The 26,281-nt window shown below is 40.8% G+C and overlaps 3 protein-coding genes across 5 annotated transcripts in view; 2 read left to right on the top strand and 1 right to left on the bottom strand.

Moving 5' to 3' along the window:
- LOC134659228 (uncharacterized) overlaps window positions 1-1,820 on the bottom strand; it is a 74,993-nt gene extending 73,173 nt beyond the window's left edge. The window contains exon 1 of the mRNA XM_063514856.1: window positions 1,591-1,820. The gene's annotated coding sequence lies outside the window, so the exon portion shown is untranslated. The remainder of the gene's footprint in view (window positions 1-1,590) is intronic.
- A 795-nt stretch (window positions 1,821-2,615) lies between these two features.
- LOC134659118 (testis-expressed protein 9-like) lies at window positions 2,616-10,324 on the top strand. Its single transcript, XM_063514729.1, has 6 exons — window positions 2,616-2,723; window positions 8,435-8,750; window positions 8,854-8,951; window positions 9,380-9,520; window positions 9,809-9,976; window positions 10,093-10,324. Exons 1-6 carry the CDS (start codon window positions 2,619-2,621, stop codon window positions 10,300-10,302), a joined length of 1,038 nt encoding a protein of 345 aa, XP_063370799.1. The 5' UTR covers window positions 2,616-2,618; the 3' UTR covers window positions 10,303-10,324.
- A 351-nt stretch (window positions 10,325-10,675) lies between these two features.
- LOC134659367 (BTB/POZ domain-containing protein 10) lies at window positions 10,676-20,682 on the top strand. Of its 3 annotated transcripts, none has more exons than XR_010097803.1 (7): window positions 10,676-11,180; window positions 13,091-13,287; window positions 14,455-14,708; window positions 16,628-16,723; window positions 17,751-17,952; window positions 20,321-20,424; window positions 20,667-20,682. XR_010097803.1 is itself a non-coding variant. In XM_063515039.1 (6 exons), the coding sequence occupies exons 1-6, from the start codon at window positions 10,820-10,822 to the stop codon at window positions 20,366-20,368; spliced, it is 1,158 nt and encodes a 385-aa protein (XP_063371109.1). In that variant the 5' UTR covers window positions 10,676-10,819; the 3' UTR covers window positions 20,369-20,502. The 3 variants fall into 3 exon arrangements, 1 of the variants encoding a protein (XP_063371109.1); XR_010097802.1 differs by lacking the exon at window positions 20,667-20,682 and adding an exon at window positions 20,473-20,650; XM_063515039.1 differs by lacking the exon at window positions 20,667-20,682 and having other exon boundaries at window positions 20,321-20,502.
- Window positions 20,683-26,281: the final 5,599 nt, after the last annotated feature.

The raw sequence follows: 26,281 nt of genomic DNA, 5'->3' as shown, positions 1-26,281 counted from the left end.
CTTTTGTTCTTATCTCTTTGTGATAAGCTAGACACATCTGCAAAAAAATACAACAACTAATCTTTCAGGTAGGATTATTCTATTGTTTTGTTGCCGCGCGGCTTTCATTTTTCATTTCATTTTTGGTACAAGATTTTATCGCTGACTGTACTTTTCTTTCCACGGGTATATTCTAAAAACCCCAAACACAATTCGGTTGTTATATCACAGAGTTCATATGGCCTCCTCCTGTCTCCATCATCAGTTCAGCTCCATTAATATTGCATTGTCACCCGACTTACACACGTATGGAAATTTTCAGCTTCATCGGAAGTGGGTCAAATATAACTTGCAAGTCCGAATTTGAAAATCCGATAAAACTGGTAAACAATCGGGGCTGACCCTGAATCTGTGTTTTATTTAAAGCTATACATAACTTTAATCTCCGCTACACGTCAAGAACGGGTTAGACCCGCGTGTATTTAAGATCCGTTTCGCCGTGTACACGGGTACACGGGTACACGGATACACGGATCTTAATTACACGTGTACCCGTCTACACGTGTAGAACGGGTCAGAAAACCGTGTACGTGTAGTACGGAAACGGGTACCGAACACGTGTACACGAAACCCGGACACGACCGCGAGCCCTAGTCTTAAATTAAAACAGCAATTGAAAAATTGGCTAAATACCTATGTAAAACACACTTAAGCCTGCTTTTACCGTCGATTCGTAATATGATATATGATTTTAGACAAGGAAACGTGTGGTAGCCTGAACGGCCATGTTAGATACAAAATGGCCGATTCTGACGGCACAAAACAGCTGTTCGGGTGCGAGACAGGTAAAATATTACGGTCATTATTCAGAATGAAATACCAAAGTTCACTTTTGAACAAAGTCTGAGGTTTTACAAACTGCATTTGTAATACCTATAAGGCAATAAAGACCGAATAAACAAATTAACGCCATACCACTTCATTGTATAAACAAGCAAAACAAATGTTGACAGAAATCTTAAGTAATAATGAACACGTCAAACACAGATACGAAGGTTAAATATTTGTTCAAAAGGTGAAATTTTACCGTTCACCCAACATAGGTTCACATGTATACTACACTATCTAGATTTCGAACCGGTAAAATCGATAAAAAACGCACAGCACTAACTGGACTGCCGGACTGGCCTAAAGGGCTTGGCCGAGAGCTTAACCCGTTATAAAAAAAAAACTTGTGCCTTGGTCCAGACCCAGTTAAAAAAAACAAAACCACAGCTGATTTTCTTTTCAGGATCAATTCACAGTTACTTACATTATTAGAAGTAATATTCCTTTGGTTGTTTTTCACGGAAAGAAACTTCAGTAAATAAAGTATTTATATGCTAATAACCTGATAATTTACGTTGGGTTATCTTTGTAAAGAACTTAAACGCAACAAAATACTCTGCAAACTGCCCGAGTAATGCCAAACCTGTATACCTAATAACTTTCTAAACCCGTGAAGGATCACACAGCAAGCAAAATTAACACGAACACGAAGAAAACAGCTCTCCGATCATGTATATTATGCGGTGAAACCACAGTGTAACCCAAACATATGGATAGACATACCTTTTTTTATTAGCAAACTTAGTCGTCACTCCACTCAATAACACCTACGCTATAATATCACACTCCGATATTCGTGTCTTTTTCTCTTCAAATACATTATTACACTGTGAGACAAGTCCGGACACGCAGAAATGCTGTCCAAATGGATTTTTTACTCAGGTAAAACGCACTGATGAATCTGAGCGAGCGTCCGAATATCGCTCGCTCTAGTCGCAAACTAAAAATGTCAGCTGGTTTCGAACTCTCCCATTGGCCAATCGATTGCAAGAAACCAGTGAATTAGTGCTACAGACATAGTTTTATCGTCCTATCTCCTTTTGGCGTCTCTTGTCTCGCTCACACCCAGTAATAGCTCAGCGACCTTGATACGATTTTCATTCAAATATTAGCATTTTTCCATCCAATTTTGTTTACAATGTATATTTTTTATTTCAATCCATCAATTTTCATTGCATTGTAGAAGTTTTATGCCTTAGGTTTCTGGAAATAGATCATATGGGAGACAAAGCAATGTGTCAACAATTATAATATGTGTCTGTAGCACCAGAATCATGGCATATTGACATTTGAAAAACGGTTCTCATTGGTCGATGCACAGCTGTTTTTGACACAAGTCGGCCATATTTATTTAGAACATTTTTCAATGCTAGATGGCCTAGATGGCAGCTCAATTTGGTCAACAACAACTAAAATAGTAATACAATAGTAAAAAAATAACTTCTATAAAAGATATCATAATATTATATGAATTTTATTAAATTGTTAAATTCTGTTTTTAAATAGTCCTTGAATGCGTATGACATTGGAAAAAGATATTGATATGACTTGATGTAAAGTCAAGTTAGTGACTGTATTGATCAAGAGGTTGTCATAGCAACGAGTTTGTTTGATTACAATATTAAGCAACCAAATCAAAGAGGTTTCTGAATACTAGTAATTTTCTGTAAGACAATCGCAATTTGTTTATAATCGGATAATTGATCTGAGTATTTACTGTCAACTTTCCTGTTGATAACAGTTCCATTAAGATGGATTCTGCAGACTTACTTGAGAAGGAAAAAGAGTTTAAAAAGCTTAATAAACAATTAGAAAAGAAGACAGAGAGTTTGATGAAGCAAATAGAAAAAGCAATGGTAAGTCGATTGATACTCAATACTTATGCATTAGCATTACCTTTACGCGTTTCGCTTTACCCATGACCCATGAAGGCAAGAAGGTTCATGAATGGATTAAATCGGATTAAATGCATAAAGTCCGTCAACCAAATCTTGTCAGTAGTAAAAGGCGGCAAATTTGAAAAATCGCGGGTTTTGTTCAAATAATTCCAAAACGCGTGTCATCTGTGTTTTATCTGTGGAATGTGGACCGTGAATGACAGCCGTCACCTTATTTGTTTTCATTTGGTTTTCATTCTGAATCGTTTCTGTTTCAAGAGATATTTCTGCTATCACCATTAAATACCAATACATTAAATAAGAATAAGCAAAGCTAAGGGGCCTACAATGTACATCATGCTCGTTGATGGTAAACATTACTAAAAATTGAGGTTATGACAAGTATTGGAAGAACTGTTTCGAACTTTTAAGATTATGTTCAGTTTTTTTGTTTTAGGGTTAAAAGGCATAAATAAAATTAAAACGTATGCCTAAATCTATCCAACAAGACCATAAATTGTGTCCTGGAAACCGTCCATAGGCCCACATGTCTAATATTTTCAGCAATCAGTTGTGACTATTTACAAAGGTAAACCTTTTAAACAGTATTAAGAGCCTTGATTATATCGCCGTTCTTTCGCAATATCTACCTAATCCATACATGTTTGTTGCAGGATTAAATCTTGCCCAATATAAGGCGTTCGTAGTAGGTTCGTAGTAGTAAGATACTTTTCAGACAATACTTACCTATGGCGGTTTATGTACGTGTACAACGCAACCAAGTCGAAAAGTGACCCTTATCTTATTTACCTTTAAATTAAATAAACACCCAAATATCAGTTGTTTTATTTTTAATATGTATATTGTACAATATATACCAATCAAAAAAATTACACAGGTATGTCATATTCATCCAGAACAGTACACTAATTTACATTAACAAGTAGCATATTATATTGTAAATAACAAATATATGCACTATCTAATTATCTGCATTTTGATATGATTTTATTTTAGTAAACTTAGAAGACATAGATAGGGAACAAAGAGAATATAAGCACTACGATAGGGAGTTGTTTTTGATATCTTCAAATTTGTTCATCATTTTGATTAACATTGTTTTAACATCGCTTTTAAATTGTCCGTCCATGTTTCAATTTTTTTCAATAAACCGCGAGTGACAATTTGAATTGACGTACGCAGGGCGCGCTCAGCGGAAAAAAAAAACTGTTGGTTCGATGTACATTGCTGCTTTTCTTAGCGCAATACTGCTCTTTGAGTGTTGCCCTACTTTAGTTTGCTTTACATTGCTACTGACAAGATTTGGTTGACGGACTATATTTACATTATTTACTACAGCGCCATCTAACGAGTCTTATAAACTAGTTAATTTAGGTATACTCTGTCATTACTCTGTCAAGGCATTAGCCATTTCCGCCAGTAGAAACGAGCGGCAAATTAAAAAATATATAGGTAGGCGCGAAGTGTAATATCTCAATGTCCCATAGAATATTTTAATTTCGCGCCTTTTTCTACTGACTAACTAGTTTGACAGGCTATAACTTTCGAATTTTTCTAAGTTAACTAAATTGGCATTCATATAATATATTTGTATTTATTTATTGTATACATGTACAGTACAGTGATGCATAAAAATACATGGTGTTCATTATATATCTTAGGAATACATAGTACATGCTACCCTGTGAGGGCATTACAATGACTTATTTCTATACTTATGTTATATTTTGTAACATCTTAGGGTAATTGTGTCTGTTTGCCGTCCAGTGCCTGTTTCCGTCCACTTGGCGGAGTTGCTACAAAGAATTGCGGAAAATTTGAATATAAACAAGCCTTCTCACACATGTTTGGATTTGTTGCAATCCATAATGTCTAAGCAATATTTTTACCAAAATAAAAGTGTTATTTGACAAATAGCGGCTTTAAAAAAAATTATGTAAGTGGCGGCATTGCATCCAGAGCTTGAAAACGTCATTTTGCAAGAAAAAAAAAGTGTTGGCGGCAAATGTTCACGGTAAGTTTATTAATTAATTTAACTAGTTTAAGTTACGTTATTGGCACATACTGCAACTTAAAAGTATAGTAAACGCAATTTTAAGTGTTTTTTTATAGTTTTTTCATAATAATCTTTGATAAATTTAGTGGACGAGTACTGACATACTAATTTTGAAAAATATTTAGTTTCCGACCACACGGACGGTAACTGGAACAGCTAGGTGAGTATTTGTTATGATCGTTTTACTTCAAAAGACTTATAAACTACTATATATTTTCTCTTAAAATGATGTTTCTTGCTTATAAGATTATACATTTTAGTTTTCGTCCACGATTTTGTCAGTGTTGCTTGATTAAAATCATGTTTAAAATACGTGGTCGAAAACTAAAAATAGCTTTAAATATTGTTTCAGTTTCCGTCCATGTACTATGAGTGGTGTAGACGAGATTTATTATTACATGATTACTGAGGGCGAAAATAGCAATTCGTGGATGAGTTTCGATTTTGTTTGACGAAATGAAAGAATTGAACTGAGTCCGACAATGAGACGATTCCACGAATTGCTATTCCCACCGGAGCATAGTGGTTTGCCCCAAATATGCGAGGAAATAAGTTAAAATAGGCAATTAATTATTTAAGCATCAAGCATTACTCGAATCTTAATATAAAAAATGTCAAATCTTACGATTTTCCCTCCTTAATATCTCGCGCACGAGTGTGGAGCGGGCTTTAAAATAATTGAAATGTCTATGATTATTAAGCAGTATTTACACGATGTTACAAAATAGTCCTGCAAGAATGAGACATATAATTGTCTCCCTATCTCGCTCTATATCCTACAGCATGAACTGATAGCTGTACCAGGCCGTGTGGATGCTGGTTTAATAAGTATCTGTTTTTCGCTCTCACTTAAGCCCCGCATTCACACTCCTACCTTGTAGGCCGCCTCGTTGGGTAGGATTGTGTATGGGGGTTGTAGACTACGAGCCGTCCTACCGTTTAGCCGTTTGTAGGACGGCTCGTAGTCCACAACCCCCATACACAATCCTACCCAACGAGGCGGACTACGAGGCGGCCTACACGGTAGGAGTGTGAATGTGGGGCTTTATAAAACTGCGTCCTTAAAAGCCATCTCTTTCTCGCTCTCACTCATGGGTGCGGTTGTCTGTTACACGGCTTTAATGGACGTACATACGGCGGATCACCTTACACACGATCGAACGTGCGCCGGACCGCAAAGTCACGGTCCGGGCGTCTGTAAGGCCAAGCGCGCACCACGATTTTAATTTTTGCGAGACGATTTTAGAATCGCGCTGTAATTTATCGCAGAAAATTCACTGCGCGCACTGCGATGAAAAGTCGACGATTTGTTCATTCTCGACATGGATTTCGTACCAGTCGCCAGGCGTGAAACAATATGCAATCGCTGTATGACTGAGTATTTATACCACAAAGGTGATCTCCTTCTATTTCTATAATTAAACGGTCAACATCTAGCGTCTCATCTTGTGACTCCATTGGAGAAGCAGGTTCCGATATGTTGACTCTTGGAGAGCGAAATGCCGACTGAGGTCCGGGGTGCGATTTTATTATCGCAGTGCGCGCGGGGCCATACAACTCCGTATGCTGCAATTCACTTTGTGACAATGGCGTCGCGAGCAGTCGCGGAAAAATGTGACAAATCACAATTTTAAAATCGCTGCGATTTTTTTGTCGCATATGCGCGCACTGACATATAAACACATACGTTACATTTCAGCGACTAAATTATCGTGCGACAAAAAGTCGTGGTGCGCGCTTGGCCTTACTGTCGCATTTGTCAAAACCCATGTTGCTGCATGGATTTTTGACATTTGCAGCAATAATGCAGTCGGCAGTATTGTCACGCTGCAATAATGCTGGTGTAGTCAGAGGGGCTACCGCCAAAATCGAAATTCGCAAAATTGCGGGGCACTTTCTCTTTTACTCCAATGACGGCGTAATTAGAGTGACAGAGAAAAATGCCCGCAATTTGCGAACTTCGATTTTCGCGGTTGAAGCCCTGAATCCGAACTGTATTTTTAAAAGCCTGGCCGCAGACGTTCGGAATTTTCCGTAAGGAATGACATGTGTAAGCGAGACAGCGCTATGCATTTGTAGAGCGACGTCCCGTTCCCACATGTCATTCCATACGGAAATCGAATGAAAATTCCGATTGTCTGTGGCCAGGGTTAAGGAAGGCGTCCGACTGATAATTGCAGCTGCATTACTGTTGCTGTATCTGTCAATTTCCGTAATAAAATAAATGACGTTCACCGCCGTACTACTGCCGCGATTATTACGTTCATTCCGTCATTAATTTTATCAAGGAAATTGTCATCAGATACAGCGGCGGAAATAATGACGCCGCAACAGTCAGCTGCACCTTCACCTAGGCCGGGTACTGCACGCACGCGACCGGCGGCGGCGCGGCAAGCAGGGCGGCGGGCGACGACCGCCGTCGCCGCTGTCGTCCAAAACAGTAGCCGCACCATGAGTTAACGCCAACTTGACGTTTACGTTAGTGACTACGTAAACTCGATCGCAGTCCATCTCGCTCGCACTGATGTATTGTTACTATAGCAAAAAGAATTGATTGTAATAGAGAGGTAATGTATATGAAAAAACGTACCCCTTCGTATATTGATATTATATATTATAAATGCGAATGTAACACTGTTTGTCGGTCTGAGTCCTGAGGAAGGAAATATATATAAATATTTATCACGAAAATAACCATTCTACGCGGTCGAAGTCACGGGCAGAAGCTAGTAACTAACTAAGAATTATCTATATAACATAAAAACAAAAAATAAAGATAGGTATAATTGATTTTCAATGCAATAATGCACCCTACAGTACTTTTTCATACAGTGGACGAAAACTGACTCATACGTGGACGAAAAGTAGCTCACAGGCGGACGGAAACTGAAATAACCCTACTTTTTCATAATATATTTTTTATGAAATAAACCGTAAATATTATTTAAGGTCACGTAATATTAACCTAAAATAGACAATATGAGCAATACAAACAAATATAGCACATTTAAGTAAGACTACTTAAATATTTTTTTTTAGCATTTCAAAGTAGACATCTCCTATAATTGGACGGTATCTGACACAATTACCCTATATGTAGTACTAAAGTTTAATGAATAATGGTATTATACAATTTAATTACATACCAACATTTAAATTTATTATCATTAATTATAATAGTACCTATTTGTCACATCTAATTGAGTGTCTAGTCAATTTAAATCTTTGTCATTAAGGAATTCGTCTATCTATACTATAGTAGCATTTTTTATCAGTGGGTCTACAAGCTTTTCCTTGAATACGCTATCTCTAATCTCGGTCGTTATACTGTGGGGTAATGTATTATATATTTTAATGGCTCTTACATGGGGGCTATTTTGATACATTACCAAATTGCACGTCGGGATAGCTAGTAAATTTTTACATCTCGTATTGCCAGCTACTAGATTTTTGCGCATTTCATATAGGTGTAAGTGTTTTCCTACAAACATGGTTGTTTCCAATATGTATATACATGGTAGGGTTAGTAATTTAAATTTTGAAAAGAAAGAATATATTTATTTTAAACTGCATAAAAAAAGTACAAAAAAGAAAAAAATATTTTTTGTTTCAGCAAAAGCCAGATTTCTTTTCAGAAATCCCTCAAAATATTTCACTACACGAACACTCAAATTATAAAAAACATTGCTGCGACACTCCTAAATCCAGCCCTTCTCCAAAAAGTACTCCAACAAAAATTAAAACAAAATCACCCGCCAAAATAACAGCCAAGCGTGAACCAGAGACAAATTGCAAAGACCACGGCTGTGACCATCATGCCAGTGATTTTGGAATGCTGGAAAAACGAAGGGACTTCGATAATGAATTTTTACATGCTTTTGTTATAATGAATATTCATGAAAAGGTGCTACCATCATCATTTGCTAAAGGTGAGGATGAGGAAATTAATTAAATATACCTAAGAGCCTAAGAGGATTTAATATAACTATTAGGTATATATATATCAATCTGATCTGATGCTTTATTTTTCAGATGGTACAACTGTGGAAAGTGTGTGTAAATTCTTGGCATCCAAGGCAAAACTGCTGCAGGAACAAGTAGACACATTGCAGGCGACTATTAATAAGAAAGTAAGGTTTGAGTTTTAATTTCATAAGAATCCTTTGTAATGATTGAGTAATCATTATACCTACTAGGTAACTACTAAGGGTCTACCGCGAGAAACCAAGTAAACCAACATATTAATACCTTTATCTGCCTCACTATCACCCTCTTTTCACTCTATCCTCTCATCTACTCAAAGGTCAACTGGAAAAGATCCCTCAAAGGGATAAGTTCGCCTTTATCTTTCAAATTTTTTGTTATTTTTAATGTTTTTTTGTACAATAAAGAGTTTACTACTACATACCTACTACTACTATCAGTTCATGCACTGCAGTTGATGTCTTGATGTCCGAAACTTTTGTCAGCATCCCCACAATTTGCGAATTTTGGTTTTCGCGGTAGATTATTTTTGTGTCACGGTATCGGTACTGACCTAAGTACATATTGATTACAGGCGTCACAATGTGAGAAACATCTAGCACGCCAAGCAGACCTGGAATCTGAGAGGCTGACGTTTTTGAACAACATCAACAACTTGAATGCTGAGCTGAGCAGCGCAAAAGCCAAGTGTGCGTCGCTGCAAAACCGGCTTAATGTAAGTCTTCAGAAACTTCCACAGCTAAAGGGGCCCACAGATTACCAGTTCGCCGGACGATATCAGCCTGTCAGTTAAACGCAAAAGGTGACTTTACTTCTTTTACTACGCGATTTCGCAGCAGGCGACTTATGATAATAAAATGTGGCTTTCCATCACAGAAGGGTCCTTGTGGTTCAAGTGCAATAAGGACGTTTCCATCTAAAATTACAACAGAAGCATAAGGACCCTTCTCTGATGGAAAACACATATATTTATTAAAAAAAAATGCTTGATACGTGTTCACAGGAAAAAGAGCGTGTTTGCGAAAAACAGAGATCGGAGTTGGACAGTCAAACGTGCCGTATGAAGCAGCTGACATCGAAGATTGCCAGCGAAGAGTCCAAACAAAGCTCTTACGAGAGGACTGTCGATAAGTTGCGGAGGGAACTTGAGAGCGCTAAGATCGTTGAAAAGGTTTGCTTACAAGACTATTAATACAATACCTATAATGCTGTGGCAGGGTCCTGAGACCGGTGAAACCCCCTAAAGTTATAACAAATTAATTCAGTTCAAATAACCCGTTGTTGCAGGAATTTCGATCAGCATCTCGGGAACTTTCGGCCTCGCATCGCAACGCCATCTCTGGATTAGAGTCACGAACTAAAACACTGGCGTCTCGTATTCACAAGCAAGCGGAGCTCATTGAAAACTTGAAGCGACAAAACGCTTTGTTGACCACAGAAACAGCAATTAAAGCACTTGAAAAAGAGTATTGCAAGTTTTTGGATAAAGATTTCTGATAATAATTACTGGGTTTTATTTTTTCCCATTTCCATATGATGCGACAGTTGCTTTCGTAAAAAGTAGTGCCTACGCCAATTCTTAGGATTAGTTGCCAAGCAGACCCCAGGCTCCCATGAGCCGTAGCAAAAAGCCGGGGTAACGCAAGGAAGACGATGATGATGCGACATGACAGTAGTCAGTAGACTGTGAAATAAGTTGATATTTTTGTGCGATGAAGTATTGTTGTTGATAATTTACCTCTAAATATCCTGTTGCGCTAATGAAACTTTCACTTTTCATAATCGATTATTCGCAAAAGTTTTATCGATAATCATCGAAACGAAACATGAGCCATGAACCTGGCAACATTTTTTCCATGTTAAATCCTTCTAGCAACATCTACATTCTGTCAAACGTTCGCTGACGTAAAATTTTTTCACTTCACAAATCTTTGTTTTCACGACGAGAAATCTCAGACGTCCGCAGTTTAAGCCTCAACGGCAGCGCGTAGCGCGTGATGTGATAGTGGCACCCATGTCGGACATGGAGGGCAAAGGCCAGGAGGCCATGACCGAACAGAGGAGGCCATTTTTCTACCCAGACAGCAGCAGCGATACCGAGGAGTACAGAAGAGACAACGAGGATAGGAGAAAGAGGTTGTCTAAGAGGAATTTGCCTCCTATGAGGGCGCGTTTGTCTTCTGCGAGCATGCCTCCGAAGAACCAGGCAGCCACGCCGCTGCCTTCCACGTCGGCAGCTCAGGATCCGCCTCGTAATGGGAAGCAGCTATGTGAAGATAGGATTACATTGGTGGTAGATAATACTAGGTTCGTGGTAGACCCAGCGCAGTTCACAGCTCATCCAAATACGATGCTTGGCAGGATGTTCAGTTCAGGTACGTTATTTTGTTTGTTTTTATGAGTGAAGTCTTTGTTTGTCATTTTCGGACTACTTGGTTTTGAATGCTGTGAAATTTGACCTACATTAGTACCAAACTATATTAATCATTAATTATTGTGGAATACTTGTAAAATTTCATATACTTTTATGAAACTTAGTCATACAAAAACATGTTTTGTTCATTGATACAAAAATATACTGTTAGTCATTGCTTTGTGTAAACACCGACTATCATACACTTTGATTGGTCATGATTTCTAGTTAATAAGACTACATTACAAATCATAATATACCCTAAAGGCGCGTGAGCGGGGCGCGCCGCTTTTACATATAAAACGCTCACGCGCCGCCCGGAAAACGCGCCTGTGTGACGAAGCCTTTAGGGCAGCGGTCGGCAACCAGTGATCCGCGGGCCGCATGCGGCCCGTCAACCTGTCACTTGCGGCTCGCGAGCCTCCTTGGCTATTTTGTATGTAATATCAGGCGTGGCTCACTCCGCGATTTTGTCGCTTTGCTACAGGTAGCTAAAAGTACATCCGTTCCCGCTCCAATTTTCGGGAAAGCCATGAGCCGCGCGTGGCGCTGTCGCCACCTAGCGGCCATATCTCTGCTGATCGTAACAGACGCGTTTTGTTAGAGAGTGAGTCTTCTGTACTTAGTACTATTATTTATTCTGTAATATTGACAAACAACAATGTCTGATAAAGTCATAAATATTAACAAAGTACGGCCCGCATTAACTTCGTTAAGTATTGTAGTGCTTTCCCTACTGAACGATGCCTCATGCCTCGGGTCTGCTTTGGTTACCTAACCCCAAGAATTAGGCTTGGTGCAGTATCTCGTTTTACATACATACTTTTATTTAGCATCACTGCATATATGCATGTGCTTTAAATTTTGTAACTTAAGTATGAACCACTTGAATTGAGGGGGGATTGAAATCTTCTCGGGGCAGAGGTGTAGGTTGGAGCCGTCTACCTAGCTTTATTTGACGTTCATAAGCGCATTGTAATTATGCCTACTTGAATAAACTATCTTTTATCTTATTAAATTGTACAACGGGACTTAATCGCGTATCTAAGTTTTAAGATTTACCTCCGACGTTTCGAGGACGGCGTTGTCCCCGTGGTCTCGAAACGAAACATCCTCGAAACGTCAGAGGTAAATCTTAAAACTTAGATACGCGATTAAGTCCCGTTGTACAATTTAATAATGTGTAAAAATCGTGAAAGTTTAAATCAGTGTTATCTTTTATCTTATCTTATCTTATCTTACAGATATCTGATTCAGTAAAAAATTTTACTTCCTGAATTAAAATGAGAGTGCTTATGATGTAGTTAGAAAGTAGCCAGTGGTACTTCTCAATGGAAAATGCATACAGATATGGCATTATTCATAAGCAGACGTTTATGAATCATAAACGTCTGCTAACTTAATCAGTTGATGATCATTGTTTGTCCCTATCTGTCGTTATGCCATAGAGTGGGACAAACGACGATCATCACTATCATCAGCTGATTAACTTAGCAGACGTTTATGAATAACGCCGATATAATGTTTAAGCTCTAATGAGCTTTTTCTAATGAAAGGTCCCGAGAAGTACTTGATGTCAATCCATCCACCATTTCATCAATTAGTTTACTTTTACATCCCTCCACATTCAAAACAAGATGGCAACAACATTTTGTCTTATCATCTACTGTGACATCACTACATGGTATAAAACAAAGTCGGTTCCCGCTGTCTATCCCTATGTATGCTTAGATCTTTAAAACTACGCAACGGCTTTTGATGCAGTTTTTTTAATAGATAGAGTGATTCAAGAGGAAGATTTCTGTATAATTTGTTAACCGTGTGAAGCCGGGGCTGGTCGCTAATAAGTTATAAAACAAACCTTACTTTCAGGTCTAGAATTCACACATCCCAATGAGCGAGGAGAGTATGAGGTGGCTGAAGGTATCTCGGCAACAGTGTTCCGAGCCATTCTGGAGTACTACCGGGGCGGAGCTATCCGTTGCCCGCCAGCGGTGTCTGTGCAGGAGCTTAGAGAGGCCTGCGACTATCTGCTGGTGCCGTTTGATGCTGATACTGTTAGATGCCAGGTATGAATTCCTAATCTTCCTATACGGGTGGCCTTTCAGCATTTCCAATATCTGGGTTATGGCAATATACATAGATACAAATGTGCCAGCAGTATATGACAAAATTAGATAAAAAAAGGCAAAAAAAGTTAGATTTATCTAATATTGTTTTCAGTTGCCGTGATAGTTACTCATGAAATAAGTTTAAGTTACCTGTCAACTACCTAGCTTGCATAAACATAAAGGAGCCTCGTCTGCCAACAAACCACTCTGTGGTTTGGCAGAAGAATATATGTAATTAGTTGTAAGCAAGATTTCTGAATAAACGTTTAATTTTTTTTTTTTTTTATTATTATTCCTTTATTTATTTCTCTTCTTAGGTTGGTTTTTTACAATATGGATATAAAAATAAAATACAAAAACACTTACAAAAACAATACAAAATACTTATAAACATATTATAAAAAACCTAACCTAGGGTGCCGCCAGCAGCGGGGCAAGACCCAAGCTGCCGGTGGTCAGGGCTGCAGAGAGAGGAACCGGCGGACTATCCGCGCCGTGTCCAAGATCACCGCCTTCTGCATCTGACCCTTGATCCAACCACCTAGCGAGAGTCTCTCAAGATGTTGGTCGAGACTCTTCGCTATTAGACCGTTCGCTGAAACAACTATCGGGACAATGATCGTCGAATCAACATCCCACATGGCGGTTATCTCGTGAGCCAAGTCTAGGTACTTACTAGACTTGTCCTTCTCGGCTTTCACGAGATTCTCATCATGGGGGATGGTGATGTCAACGAGCATGTCAGTATATTATTATTATTATTATTTATAAAGCAGGCAGGCAGTTGAAATAACTGATAATGCCTGTATCCAGAGTTTTTTTTAATAAAACTATAGAAACGGGGATTATGTTGCCTATAATGAATTTCAAATACATCCCGACATGTCAAACCACATTACACCGTTCTTGGTCAAGACTGTTTGTGGAGTGACTGATGGCGCCATCATAGCTTGCCCCTGTCTCAAATTTGTTTTATGAGATTTGGCTTAAACGGCTGGCATCCAGGACATAAAATGCCGAAAAAAAACACAACAATTTGATACAATTTTACTGGGGCCATCTGTTAAATGCTTCGACCGACCAACCCCATTGCGTATTCTAACCTTGCTTCTATTATACTTTTAGAACCTCCGAGGCCTGCTCCACGAGCTCTCCAACGAGGGAGCCCGGAGGCAGTTCGAGAACTTCCTCGAGAAGCTCATACTCCCGCTCATGGTGCAGTCAGCCCGGCGAGGTGACCGCGAGTGCCACGCTGTGGTACTGCTAGATGATGATGCGGTGGAGTGGGACGAGCAGTATCCCCCGCAGATGGGGGATGAATACAGTCAGACCGTGCTGTCCACACCGCTGTATAGGTTCTTCAAGTATATTGAGAACAGGTCAGTATATAGTATCCCGCCGGTGTAGTCAGCCTGGTGAGGCGACCACGAGTGCCACGCTGTGGTACTGCTAGACGATGATGCGGTGGAGTGGGACGAGCAGTACCCCCCGCAGATGGGGGATGAATACAGCCAGACCGTGCTGTCCACACCGCTGTATAGGTTCTTCAAGTATATTGAGAACAGGTCAGTATATAGTATCCCGCCGGTGTAGTCAGCCCGGCGAGGTGACCGCGAGTGCCACGCTGTGGTACTGCTAGATGATGATGCGGTGGAGTGGGACGAGCAGTACCCCCCGCAGATGGGGGATGAATACAGCCAGACCGTGCTGTCCACACCGCTGTATAGGTTCTTCAAGTATATTGAGAACAGGTCAGTATATAGTATCCCGCCGGTGTAGTCAGCCCGGCGTGGTGACCGCGAGTGCCACGCTGTGGTACTGCTAGATGATGATGCGGTGGAGTGGGACGAGCAGTACCCCCCGCAGATGGGGGATGAATACAGTCAGACCGTGCTGTCCACACCGCTGTATAGGTTCTTCAAGTATATTGAGAACAGGTCAGTATATAGTATCCCGCCGGTGTAGTCAGCCCGGCATGGTGACCGCGAGTGCCACGCTGTGGTGCTGCTAGATGATGTTGATGATGCAGTGGAGTGGGACGAGCAGTACCCCCCGCAGATGGGGGATGAATACAGCCAGACCGTGCTGTCCACACCGCTGTATAGGTTCTTCAAGTATATTGAGAACAGGTCAGTATATAGTATCCCGCCGGTGTAGTCAGCCCGGCGTGGCGACCGCGAGTGCCACGCTGTGGTACTGCTAGATGATGATGCGGTGGTTTGGGACGAGCAGTACCCCCCGCAGATGGGGGATGAATACAGTCAGACCGTGCTGTCCACACCGCTGTATAGGTTCTTCAAATATATTGAGAACAGGTCAGTATATAGTATCCCGCCGGTGTAGTCAGCCCGGCATGGTGACCGCGAGTGCCACGCTGTGGTGCTGCTAGATGATGTTGATGATGCAGTGGAGTGGGACGAGCAGTACCCCCCGCAGATGGGGGATGAATACAGTCAGACCGTGCTGTCCACACCGCTGTATAGGTTCTTCAAGTATATTGAGAACAGGTCAGTATATAGTATCCCGCCTAGTCAGCCCGGCGTGGTGACCGCGAGTGCCACGCTCGGTACTGCTAGACGATGATGCGGTGGAGTGGGACAAGCAGTACCCCCCGCAGATGGGGGATGAATACAGCCAGACCGTGCTGTCCACACCGCTGTATAGGTTCTTCAAGTATATTGAGAACAGGTCAGTATATAGTATCCCGCCTAGTCAGCCCGGCGTGGTGACCGCGAGTGCCACGCTGTGGTACTGCTAGATGATGATGCGGTGGAGTGGGACGAGCAGTACCCCCCGCAGATGGGGGATGAATACAGTCAGACCGTGCTGTCCACACCGCTGTATAGATTCTTCAAGTATATTGAGAACAGGTCAGTATATAGTATCCCGCCGGTGTAGTCAGCCTGGTGAGGCGACCACGAGTGCCACACTGTGGTACTGCTAGATGATGATGCGGTGGAGTGGGACGAGCAGTACCCCCCGCAGATGGGGGATGAATACAGTCAGACCGTGCTGTCCACACCGCTGTATAGGTTCTTCAAGTATATTGAGAACAGGTCAGTATATTATAGGGTCTTGCGACTATCGGGTATTTTATGATATCGTTCCCAGGCCGGACAACCCTATAGTCGGGATCGTGGTACTACAGCTTTATATGACGAAATTATTGTGGCCTGGCGCGGATGTCTTCTTTGGCTGGGTGGCAATGAATGTGTTAATTTAGAGTTTAACTGACATTTTGTTATATTTTAAAATTATTGTGACACTGATGTTAAATATGCCTTCCATTTATTTACAGGGACGTGGCGAAGCAAGTGATGAAGGAGCGAGGTCTCAAAAAGATTCGTCTCGGCGTGGAGGGATACCCGACATACAAAGAGAAAGTTCGTAAAAGGTAATGAATGCCAATTTCTTTATATGTTAGAATACGTAAAGTAGACGTTTAATGAAACATCTTGAGGGTTTACTCCCCCACTTAAATAATGATTTTATTTTGTTTTTAGCATTTGTTATAGCGGCAACAGAAATACGTCATCTGTGAAAATTTCTACTGTCTAGCTATCACGGTTCATGAGTTACATGGGTGAATCAACTTTTTCTTGTCACTCGTTGCCATAGTTACCTTCTCCTGGGTCACTCTTTAAAACCTGATTTTTAGGCATTTAAATTCACCAAACACGCTGCTTTGTGATACTTATAAACCCTTTCCATTGAGGGTCGTCTACCAAGCGTGTCAGAAGAAGGTGGTGTACAATGTCTTCTAACAAACTATGCCACTATTGTCTCTTGGCTGACCGGACAGAATAACAACAACAAATAATTGATCCACCCACATGCTTACAGCCTGGTGACAGACAGACAGACGAACAAAGAATTCATAAGGTCGCGTTTTTACTAGGGATGTACCGACTAGTCGCCGACTAGTCGGGAAAGCCGATTATCCGGCCTCATTTGTAGTCGGCGATTAGTCGGCGACTAGTCGGCAAAAATGGCCGATTAGTCGACACTTTATGACAGAAAAACAGGGCAAAAAGAAATAAACAGCAAATATTTACCTAAGCTTTTCACCTATTTTACGCAAATTCCTATTTAGGGTGCCTACGAAAACTTTTGTTCAAATTATTGACAGTGTGGTCGCTTTCTTATGTCCGATTGGTCGTCGTACGAAAGGCCTTAGGTTTTTTTATTTTTTAGCTTTACCACTTTTTTGCCTTTAGGTAGGTGAATAGCGCGACGATAGGGGTAAAACGATTTTTTTAAGTGCTTCTTAACCGAACTTATATGAAACTATTGATCTGGCCGACTAGCCGACTAATCGGCCATTCGAGCGCCGATTAGTCGGCCAGTCGGCCAAATCAATAGTCGGTACATCACTAGTTTTTACCCTTTGGGTACGGAACCCTAAAAACCCTTTTTTGCAGGCCCGGGGGCCGAGCCGAGGTGATCTACAACTACGTGCAGCGTCCTTTCATCCACATGTCCTGGGAGAAGGAAGAGGCAAAGAGCCGGCACGTGGACTTTCAGTGCTTCAAGTCCAAGAGCGTGACCAACCTGGCCGAGGCCACCGCCGACCCGGTCATGGAGCTCGAGAACAGGGTGCGCGAGCTGGAGGTGGAAGTCCAGGTAGGCTACAGGTCACATGTAGGACCTAGAATATATGGGTGGATCAACTATTTCTTGTTGTTATTCTGTCCGGTCAGCCAAGAGACAATATTAGCATAGTTTGTTAGCAGACATTGTACACCACCTTCTTCTGACACGCTTGGTAGACGACCCTCAATGGAAAGGGTTTATAAGTATCACAAAAAAGCGTGTTTGGTGAGTTTAAATGCCTAAAAATCAGGTTTTAAAGAGTGACCCAGGAGAACGTAACCATGGCAACGAGTGACAAGAAAAAGTTGATTCACCCATATACTAGCGACCCGCCCCGGCTTCGCACGGGTTAACAAATTATAGATAAGGAAGAGGCGAAGAGCCGGCACGTGGACTTTCAGTGCTTCAAGTCCAAGAGCGTGACCAACCTGGCCGAGGCCACCGCCGACCCGGTCATGGAGCTCGAGAACAGGGTGCGCCATTTGGAGGTGGAAGTCCAGGTAGGCTACAGGTCACATGTGGGTTATTGGCAATTTTTTGTACCTTTGTCTAATTTTTTCTTAACATTCTCAGTTTCGTAACGAAAATTAACCATACAAAAATGCAAATTTGTATAGCTAACATTCGTAACGAAACTGAGAAAATGAAAAAAAAAACTTAATCTCATCTTTTCTAGACAAAGGTACAATAAATTTGCAAATGACCCTGTAGGACCTAGAATTTACAAGCTCCCAGCGGAGATAAAGAACAATACAAATCCTCTTTATTGCACAACCTCAGAATAAATGTACATGGAAACACAAATAATACATGAAGACAGAGGTAAACAACAGGCGGCCTTATCGCTAAGGTAGTGGAGAAATGAAACTGATATATTAACTAATTAGAAGGTGCAAAAAAACTAAATTTAAACTAGAATTTAAAATTTAAAATACCTAATACCTTTAATTTTAAAAGAACGTACCAGTAAGTACCCAAATATTTTTTATAAGATTGAGAAAATGGCTTCTAGACTACTCTTTCTGTGACATCAAAGATTTTTATGATCTACCCAACAATTTATAAATGGAATTTAATAATAACTACGTTAAAATGTAATTTAATCCTAATATTTTAATAAATTTTAATGTTATATAAAAACGGAATAATGATGTCTATGGGCCGTGACAGCTGAACTTCCTGCGCTCTAATGGGTCTATTGGAGCTCGCAATGCTATATACAGGACGGTCGCCGAGTCCTGCGCCCTAATGCGTCTACTTTACTCTAGGACCCAACTGAAACAGAGTAGCCCTGGACAGACAGAACTGGAGACAGTTGGAAGAGGCCTATGCCGACAGGCACACCACACTAAGAGACATTCTATAATATAAACAACGTATATCTCACAAACCAAATATCGAAATCTGCATTTACAAGTGTCTCTTATATGGATTAAAGACTTATTTAATTTAATTTAATGGGTCTATTGGTATTTAATTTATACAGGACGCTCGATGAGGCCTGGGCCCTAATGGATCCGGTTTATTGGAGCGCGCTTTGCGCACTTCTACTTGCAGGGCACCCTGCACTTCTGACCTGCATTTCGTTTTATTCATTTTGATGTTCTATTAATAACTAATTTAATACAGAAGTGTGATAAAATATAAATCATAGAAATGTCAAAAATATGATTGTTGTGACGAGTCAACTAATATGACGAGTTAATCATCGGTAGTTCGCCTAGAAAGAAACTAATTGGTTGGTTTCATGAATACCACCGTATTTACTTCCTAGGAGAAATTATTTTAGAACAGAAAAACCCAATGAAAGTATATAATTGTGTATAATTATTTATAAAGTATATAGAATAGAATAGAAATAATTTTATTCGTGAGCACAAACACAAAATAGAAACAGATGTAACAGATGTAACAGAGATATAACAAGAGATAACAAGAGATATAACAGAGAATAAAAGGATAAAGTGCCACGAAATGGTCTCATCTCAGCATGTTGCTGGCGACTTCCAGCGCTGAGCTTCCGATGAGACCATCCGGTGAAACAATCACGACAGGTAACATGAATACAAAACAAAATTAATATATAACATACAAGAGACAAAGACAACAAAAAGATAAAAATACATTACAATAAATTATAAATTACTATGTACAATGTTGGGTCGAACCCGTCTTGGCCGTACATTGCGCCTGACAGCTAGCGCCATGCGGCAACTATGCAGACTAAACTAAAAAAAAATGACAAGATGAAGAAGACAGGTCGATTTCATGAGCAACATCAATATTTTATCGATCTCACAGATTTAACTACGTACAAACAGACAAGTGACGGCGATTTCTAAAGTAATGTGCCATGGCAATGCAGACTATGTATTAACAGAAAAATGTTTGTTTCCAGCCCGAGCCTCCAGCGGAGCTCCCAGCAGAAGAAGAGCCGGCGCAGTGACCCGCTCGTACCGCGCTAGCGCTCCTAGCTAGCTTCTGTTGGCACTACGCCTGACGGTACCGTTATACCACTCTTATACCACGTTATACCACTCTTATACGAAGGAGTATCACTCTTATACCATGTTATACCAGTCTCATACAAAGGAGTATCACCCGTATACCATGGAGACCACTGTGTACACTAGTAGGTTGGCTTATAAGAGTCCTTAGCTACAGTGACCCGCTCGAACAGCGCGAGCGCTCCTAGCTAGCTTCTGTTGGCACTACGCCTGACGTTATACCACAATTATACCAAGTTATACCACTCTTATACATAGGAGTATCACTCTTATACCAAGGAGTATCACTCTTATACCATGTTATACCAGTCTCATACAAAGGAGTATCACTCGTATACCATGGAGACCACTGTATACACTAGTAGGTTGGCTTATCAGAGTCATTAGCTACAGTGACCCGCTCGAACAGCGCGAGCGCTCCTAGCTAGCTTCTGTTGGCACTACGCCTGACGTTATACCACAATTATACCAAGTTATACCACTCTTATACATAGGAGTATCACTCTTATACCAAGGAGTATCACTCTTATACCAATACCAGTCTCATACAAAGGAGTATCACTCGTATACCATGGAGACCACTGTATACACTAGTAGGTTATTGGCTTATCAGAGTCACTACAGTGACCAGCTCGCATCGCGCTAGCGCTCTTAGCTAGCTTCTGTTGGCATTACGCCTGACGTTATACCATGTTATACCACTCTTATACCATGGATTCCACTGTATACACTAGTAGGTTGGCTTATCAGAGTTATTTGCTACAGATATTAGTACCTACAAGTATATTACAGACTAGGCACTCACATACCATGGTTTAACACTATTGACTTTATTGTCAAAATCCTTAGCTACAAACAAAACCTGCGCAGCGACCATTCTACAGGGTGAAATTTTAACCACCAGCACAGAATAAGTAATAGTATTATCATACAGAACGGTCACGCACCGCCCCGCCCCGACTCGCATTACCTCGCCCCGCGACATGAATCTGACGGACTTCTGGCGTGCCCTCAGTAAAGCGACTTACGCAGACATACACAATGACGCGTGTACAGACGTGCCGCGCACACATATAAACGCAAATAGGGCATTATCTATGAAAAGGGACCCTATTGTCGATGGCGCTTATGCCGCACAGCGTCGCGCGGCATTGTAGCTTCGTTAATAATGGCGTAACCGCCATCGAAAATAAGGTCCCTTTTCATAGATAAAGTCACTAATTATTTTTGATGTATGGCGTATCCGCCCTGTGACACCAGCCATACTCCGCGTAGTGTCTTTATATCACACTGAACAACTTATTATGGGACCAACTCCGAAAAAAATATTGGCCGTTTCATACACTTTGGCTTGTCTGATGTTGATATTTTGTATGGGAGAGTCATTTTTTCGCGATTTCGGTATTGGTCCCATAGTAAAAGTTGCTCAGTATGACCTATAGATTTATCCCGTAAATTGTTGCAGGTGACAAAAAAAAATAGCATGTATTTGATTCGAGTTCTAAATATTTTAATATGCCGAGTGTCACTGGAGTTTTCTAGTTAAAATTACTTATAATCAAAAAAGTTAAAATAACTTATTAGTTTGTGTACGTTCCATAATGCTGTATTGAGTGTAAAGCACGTAAATGTGACGTTATATATGAAAAGGGACCTTATTGTCGATGACGGTCGATTATTAACGATGCTCCGATATAAATACAATGCCGCGCGACTCTGTGCGGCGTAAGCGCCATCGACAATAAGGTCCCTTTTCATAGATAACGCCCCAAATACTAGGACGTGAAAAGTAGTGCAAAATGTTGTGGTCACAGTTTTTACAGCTGAAGTAGAAGGCGCATTACGATATACGTTTTGTGGCGACTTGATTGTCAAAAGTTAGTGATTTAAAACCTTGTTACCGCATAATAACGCATAACGCCATCTACTTTAGCTGTCAAAATTACGGCTACAATATTTTCTACAACTTTAATTCCTTCGTCTATACTAATGCAAACGTATGTAAAGTACTTTAGATATAATTAATGTATAATTTTTATAATTGTTACTTATACATTATAATTATAATGTGGAGAAAAAGTTAACTTTTTCTACGTCGTATGTAATGTTGTAATGTATGTAATACCTTTAAACGAGCAATTCTTGTATATATATTTTGGGGATGTCGGAAACGGCTCTAACGATTTCGATGAAATTTGCTATATGGGGGTTTTCGGGGGCGAAAAATTTATCTAGCTAGGTTTTAGCTTTGGGAAAACGCACATTTTTGAGGTTTTTTAATGTTTTCCGAGCAAAGCTCAGTCTCCCAGATATTCATTGCATTATATTTTGTAATAATACATGCTATTTTGTACGCAGATGGTTTACCTGTTTATCTGAATTTCTTATGTTTATTTTAAAAAGAGTTGGGCTCATGCGTTACTCTATTAAAATATACCTTTTTTAACTGAAACATTATGTTTTATATTATACAGTCGCTATCATATATGTCGGAGCGGCCAAGTTATTCACAAATACCTGCATAGAATCTATAGGTATTATAAAGATCTTTACAGTACATATGGGGCTACTTTTCCGCACTAGTGCGTAAAATAGCACTTTTCGTGCGTATGTCGAAACTTTAAAGTGCCATATGTACCTACTGTAAAACGTTGTTCGATGCACGTGCGAATAGGTAATTCGCAACTCGTGTCGATTTAAAACACTCCCTTCGGTCGTGTTTTAATTTATCGCCGCTCGTTTCGAATTTCCTCTTTTTCGCACTTGTATCGAAAATAACTAATAAAGTACATGTTGAAATCAAATGAAATTTATTTATTGTGTTCAGGTATTTTTGAGCACCTTAGCCGCTCCGATATGTCTGATGCCAGTGATGGCAGTAAAGCAGAGTTTTCCAACCCTTTCTTTGCTCAAGAGCCCCCTTTTAAACATTGAAATTGTAAAAAACCAAGAAAATGTTTATTCTTTCTATAATTTATGGCAAAACTTAATGCCAAAAATGCTCACAATTTGAGTATTTCCATGAGCGTAGAATCAGAGTAAAACCGTTTATAGAATGCATGCGTATCTAGATGGCGCTGCCAATCAATATTATTAGGAGTATTATAATAAATTAAATTATATCTTGCTAGCTCGGAATCACCTGAGTTGATTCAGTTAGAAGGTCGAACCATATTGTTTTAACTTAAGGATGGCCAGGGGGCGCCATAAGCCTAAGTAAGAAAATGCATATACTTGGAAAAATTCGACCTATGCCGCTGTGGCCCGGTGGCCGAATGGCTCAGGCACCTGCCGCGATAGCAGAGGACCCTGGTTCGATTCCAGCCTGGGGCACTGGCGGCCTTGGTCACTTTTTCTTTGTATATGACATTTATTTCAGTTTATTCCTAACAATATTTTGGTGTATGTATTTAGTTATACATTAACGGCTTTCGCCCGGTGGCTTGTTTATACCAAATCTATTCCAATAAACTGTGTTCCATTTTATAATAAAGGATCTTGTAAATAAGATTTTATTTTTCCTCCCATTACAAAATGATAAAAAAAATAGTTTTTATTTAATACCTAGGTCAACCTAGGTACACTGAGGCGATTAGTTTTACTTGTTGGAGTGGACCATATATGTACTTAGTTAGGTATTGCTGAAATTTGTATGGCAAATAATCACTTCGCAAACGACGAGTATTTTTCCTAAGTTTCCAAAGGCCAAGTCATCAAATGGCATACCAGTGTTTCGCACATGTAACATGTTGCAAATGAAGTAATATCCACGTAATATCAGCCGCCAGAGGGTTTAGCCAAGGTGTCAATCGCTTGCGCGAAACGCAACTGTCACCGTCGCACTAATATGGAAGAGTGATAGACAAAGCGTTTCGTTGTCGAAGCGATAGCGATTGTCAGCTTGGCTAGCTCTAGCGTGAGATCTTTATGCAAATAGGGAATATTACGCGAAACTCTGCGTAGAGGGCGCCACTCCCACAATAAGTCACAATCTAAGGGTTTACCGCAAACGAGAGTCGAAATTTTGTTATCTAACCTCTCTATCACTTGCATATTCGAGGTATAAAGAGGCAGATAGCTAAGTTTCGATTTCGCGTTTCCCGGTAGGCCCTTTGTAAACAAACCGCCTTGATGTATCAATGTCATATTTGATTGTCTGTGAATTGACGACCGGTTTGGCCTAGTGGGTAGTGATAGTGACCCTGCCTGTGAAGCCGCGGTCCTGGGTTCGAATCCCAGTAAGGGCATTTATTTGTGTGAGCACATATTTGTTCCTGAGTCATGGTTGTTTTCTATGTATTTAAGTATTTGTATATTATATATATCGTTGTCTGAGTACCCACAACACAAGCTTTCTTGAGCTTACCGTGGGGCTTAGTCAATTTGTGTAATAATGTCCTATAATATTTATTTATTTATTATTTATACTCCCTATTGCGGAAGTTATTTTAGCAACAACCGCACTCGCACTGTCCCTGGATGGACACGGATCCGCATGCGGGCGCGCAACCGCTGAAGCACGCGGATCCGAGCACGGGCACGGAGCCAGACACGCTGGTGGTGCCGCACGCGTCCACGGTGCCGGTTACGCTCACTTTTCCAGAACCTTTCCCCCCGTAGCCGCTAGGAGTGACACTGACTGAGCTAGGAGTGACACTGACTGAGCTAGGAGAGACACTGACTGAGCTAGGAGTGACACTGACTGAGCTAGGAGTGACACTGACTGAGCTAGGAGAGACACTGACTGAGCTAGGAGTGACGCAACTGAGGCACGAACTGGGGTACGCACTGGGGCTACAGCTGGTAATGTAACTGGGGCAGCTGCTGGCGACGCTGGGGTAGCTAATGCTGCAGTCGCTGAGACTGTAGCTGTCAGCTATGACAGGTAACGTGTAGCTGGATCCGTATATACAGCTTTGGTCTGTGATTGTCTGTGGAAATAACAATGAGATTAGAGTCAGTCTACAGTCAGTCCAACATGTCTGCAACACATGGTCTAAGAGCTAGCCACGGAAATAGGTATGCAATTTATAGAGCAACGAAATCCCTCTAGTTAGTATTCCATACTATCATTATTAATTAATCCGGGCGCCTGGCAGCTGTCTAGCGGTGGGTGTGGGAGTGGATGGGCAACAAAGTGGTTGTAAAATCAATTGAAGGTGTGCAATTTATAGAGCTCTGTGTTTGGTGTGATATAATAGCTAATTATGAAATGAAATGAATGAATGAAATGAAATAGTTTATTTCAGGCAACTAGTGGCCCATACATAAATACCTTAAAACTAGCATACATATTATAAAAATATAACTAAACACTAAAAAACACATTATGATTGCGATGCATTACGCAACCCCGCAGTGTCAGGGAACCGGCCGCGGAACCGCCGAAACTTGACACCCTTCGGCCAAAACTCCTCCTTGGTGAAGGTCGCTAGATGTTCAGTCGGAACGATCACCACAAACGAATTAAAATTCGCATTGTGTCGAGATTCCAACTTCGCGACCCTCAGGATGAATCCGGTTTTTACTTTCACATACTTTACGATATCATCGACCTTCGTAAGGTAGTGTAGACGGGACACATACAGCAGCGTCGACGGTGTTGCAGGACGCAGCAAATGATTGGGTCCGGTCGGTGCGGTACCGCACTGGTTCTGACGAGCTGGTTTCCTTCTCTTCTCCACCTTTTTAAAACCATCTTCGTCGCATCGCGACTCCCTTAGAGCCGGCTGTTGGTCCTTGTGAACATGTTCACGAAGGCTCTGCACCCCTTTCTTCGGCCGCTGCTTAGGCTTGGACACAGCAGGCGGCTTAGCGGCAGTATCAGCGTAAGAACGTTCCGGGGTTAACGT

The sequence above is a fragment of the Cydia amplana genome, chromosome 24, assembly GCF_948474715.1.
Source record: "Cydia amplana chromosome 24, ilCydAmpl1.1, whole genome shotgun sequence".
Taxonomy (NCBI): Eukaryota; Metazoa; Arthropoda; class Insecta; order Lepidoptera; family Tortricidae; genus Cydia; species Cydia amplana.
The sequence above is the reverse complement of the archived record's forward strand: the minus strand, read 5'-3'. Positions and strand labels throughout refer to the sequence as shown.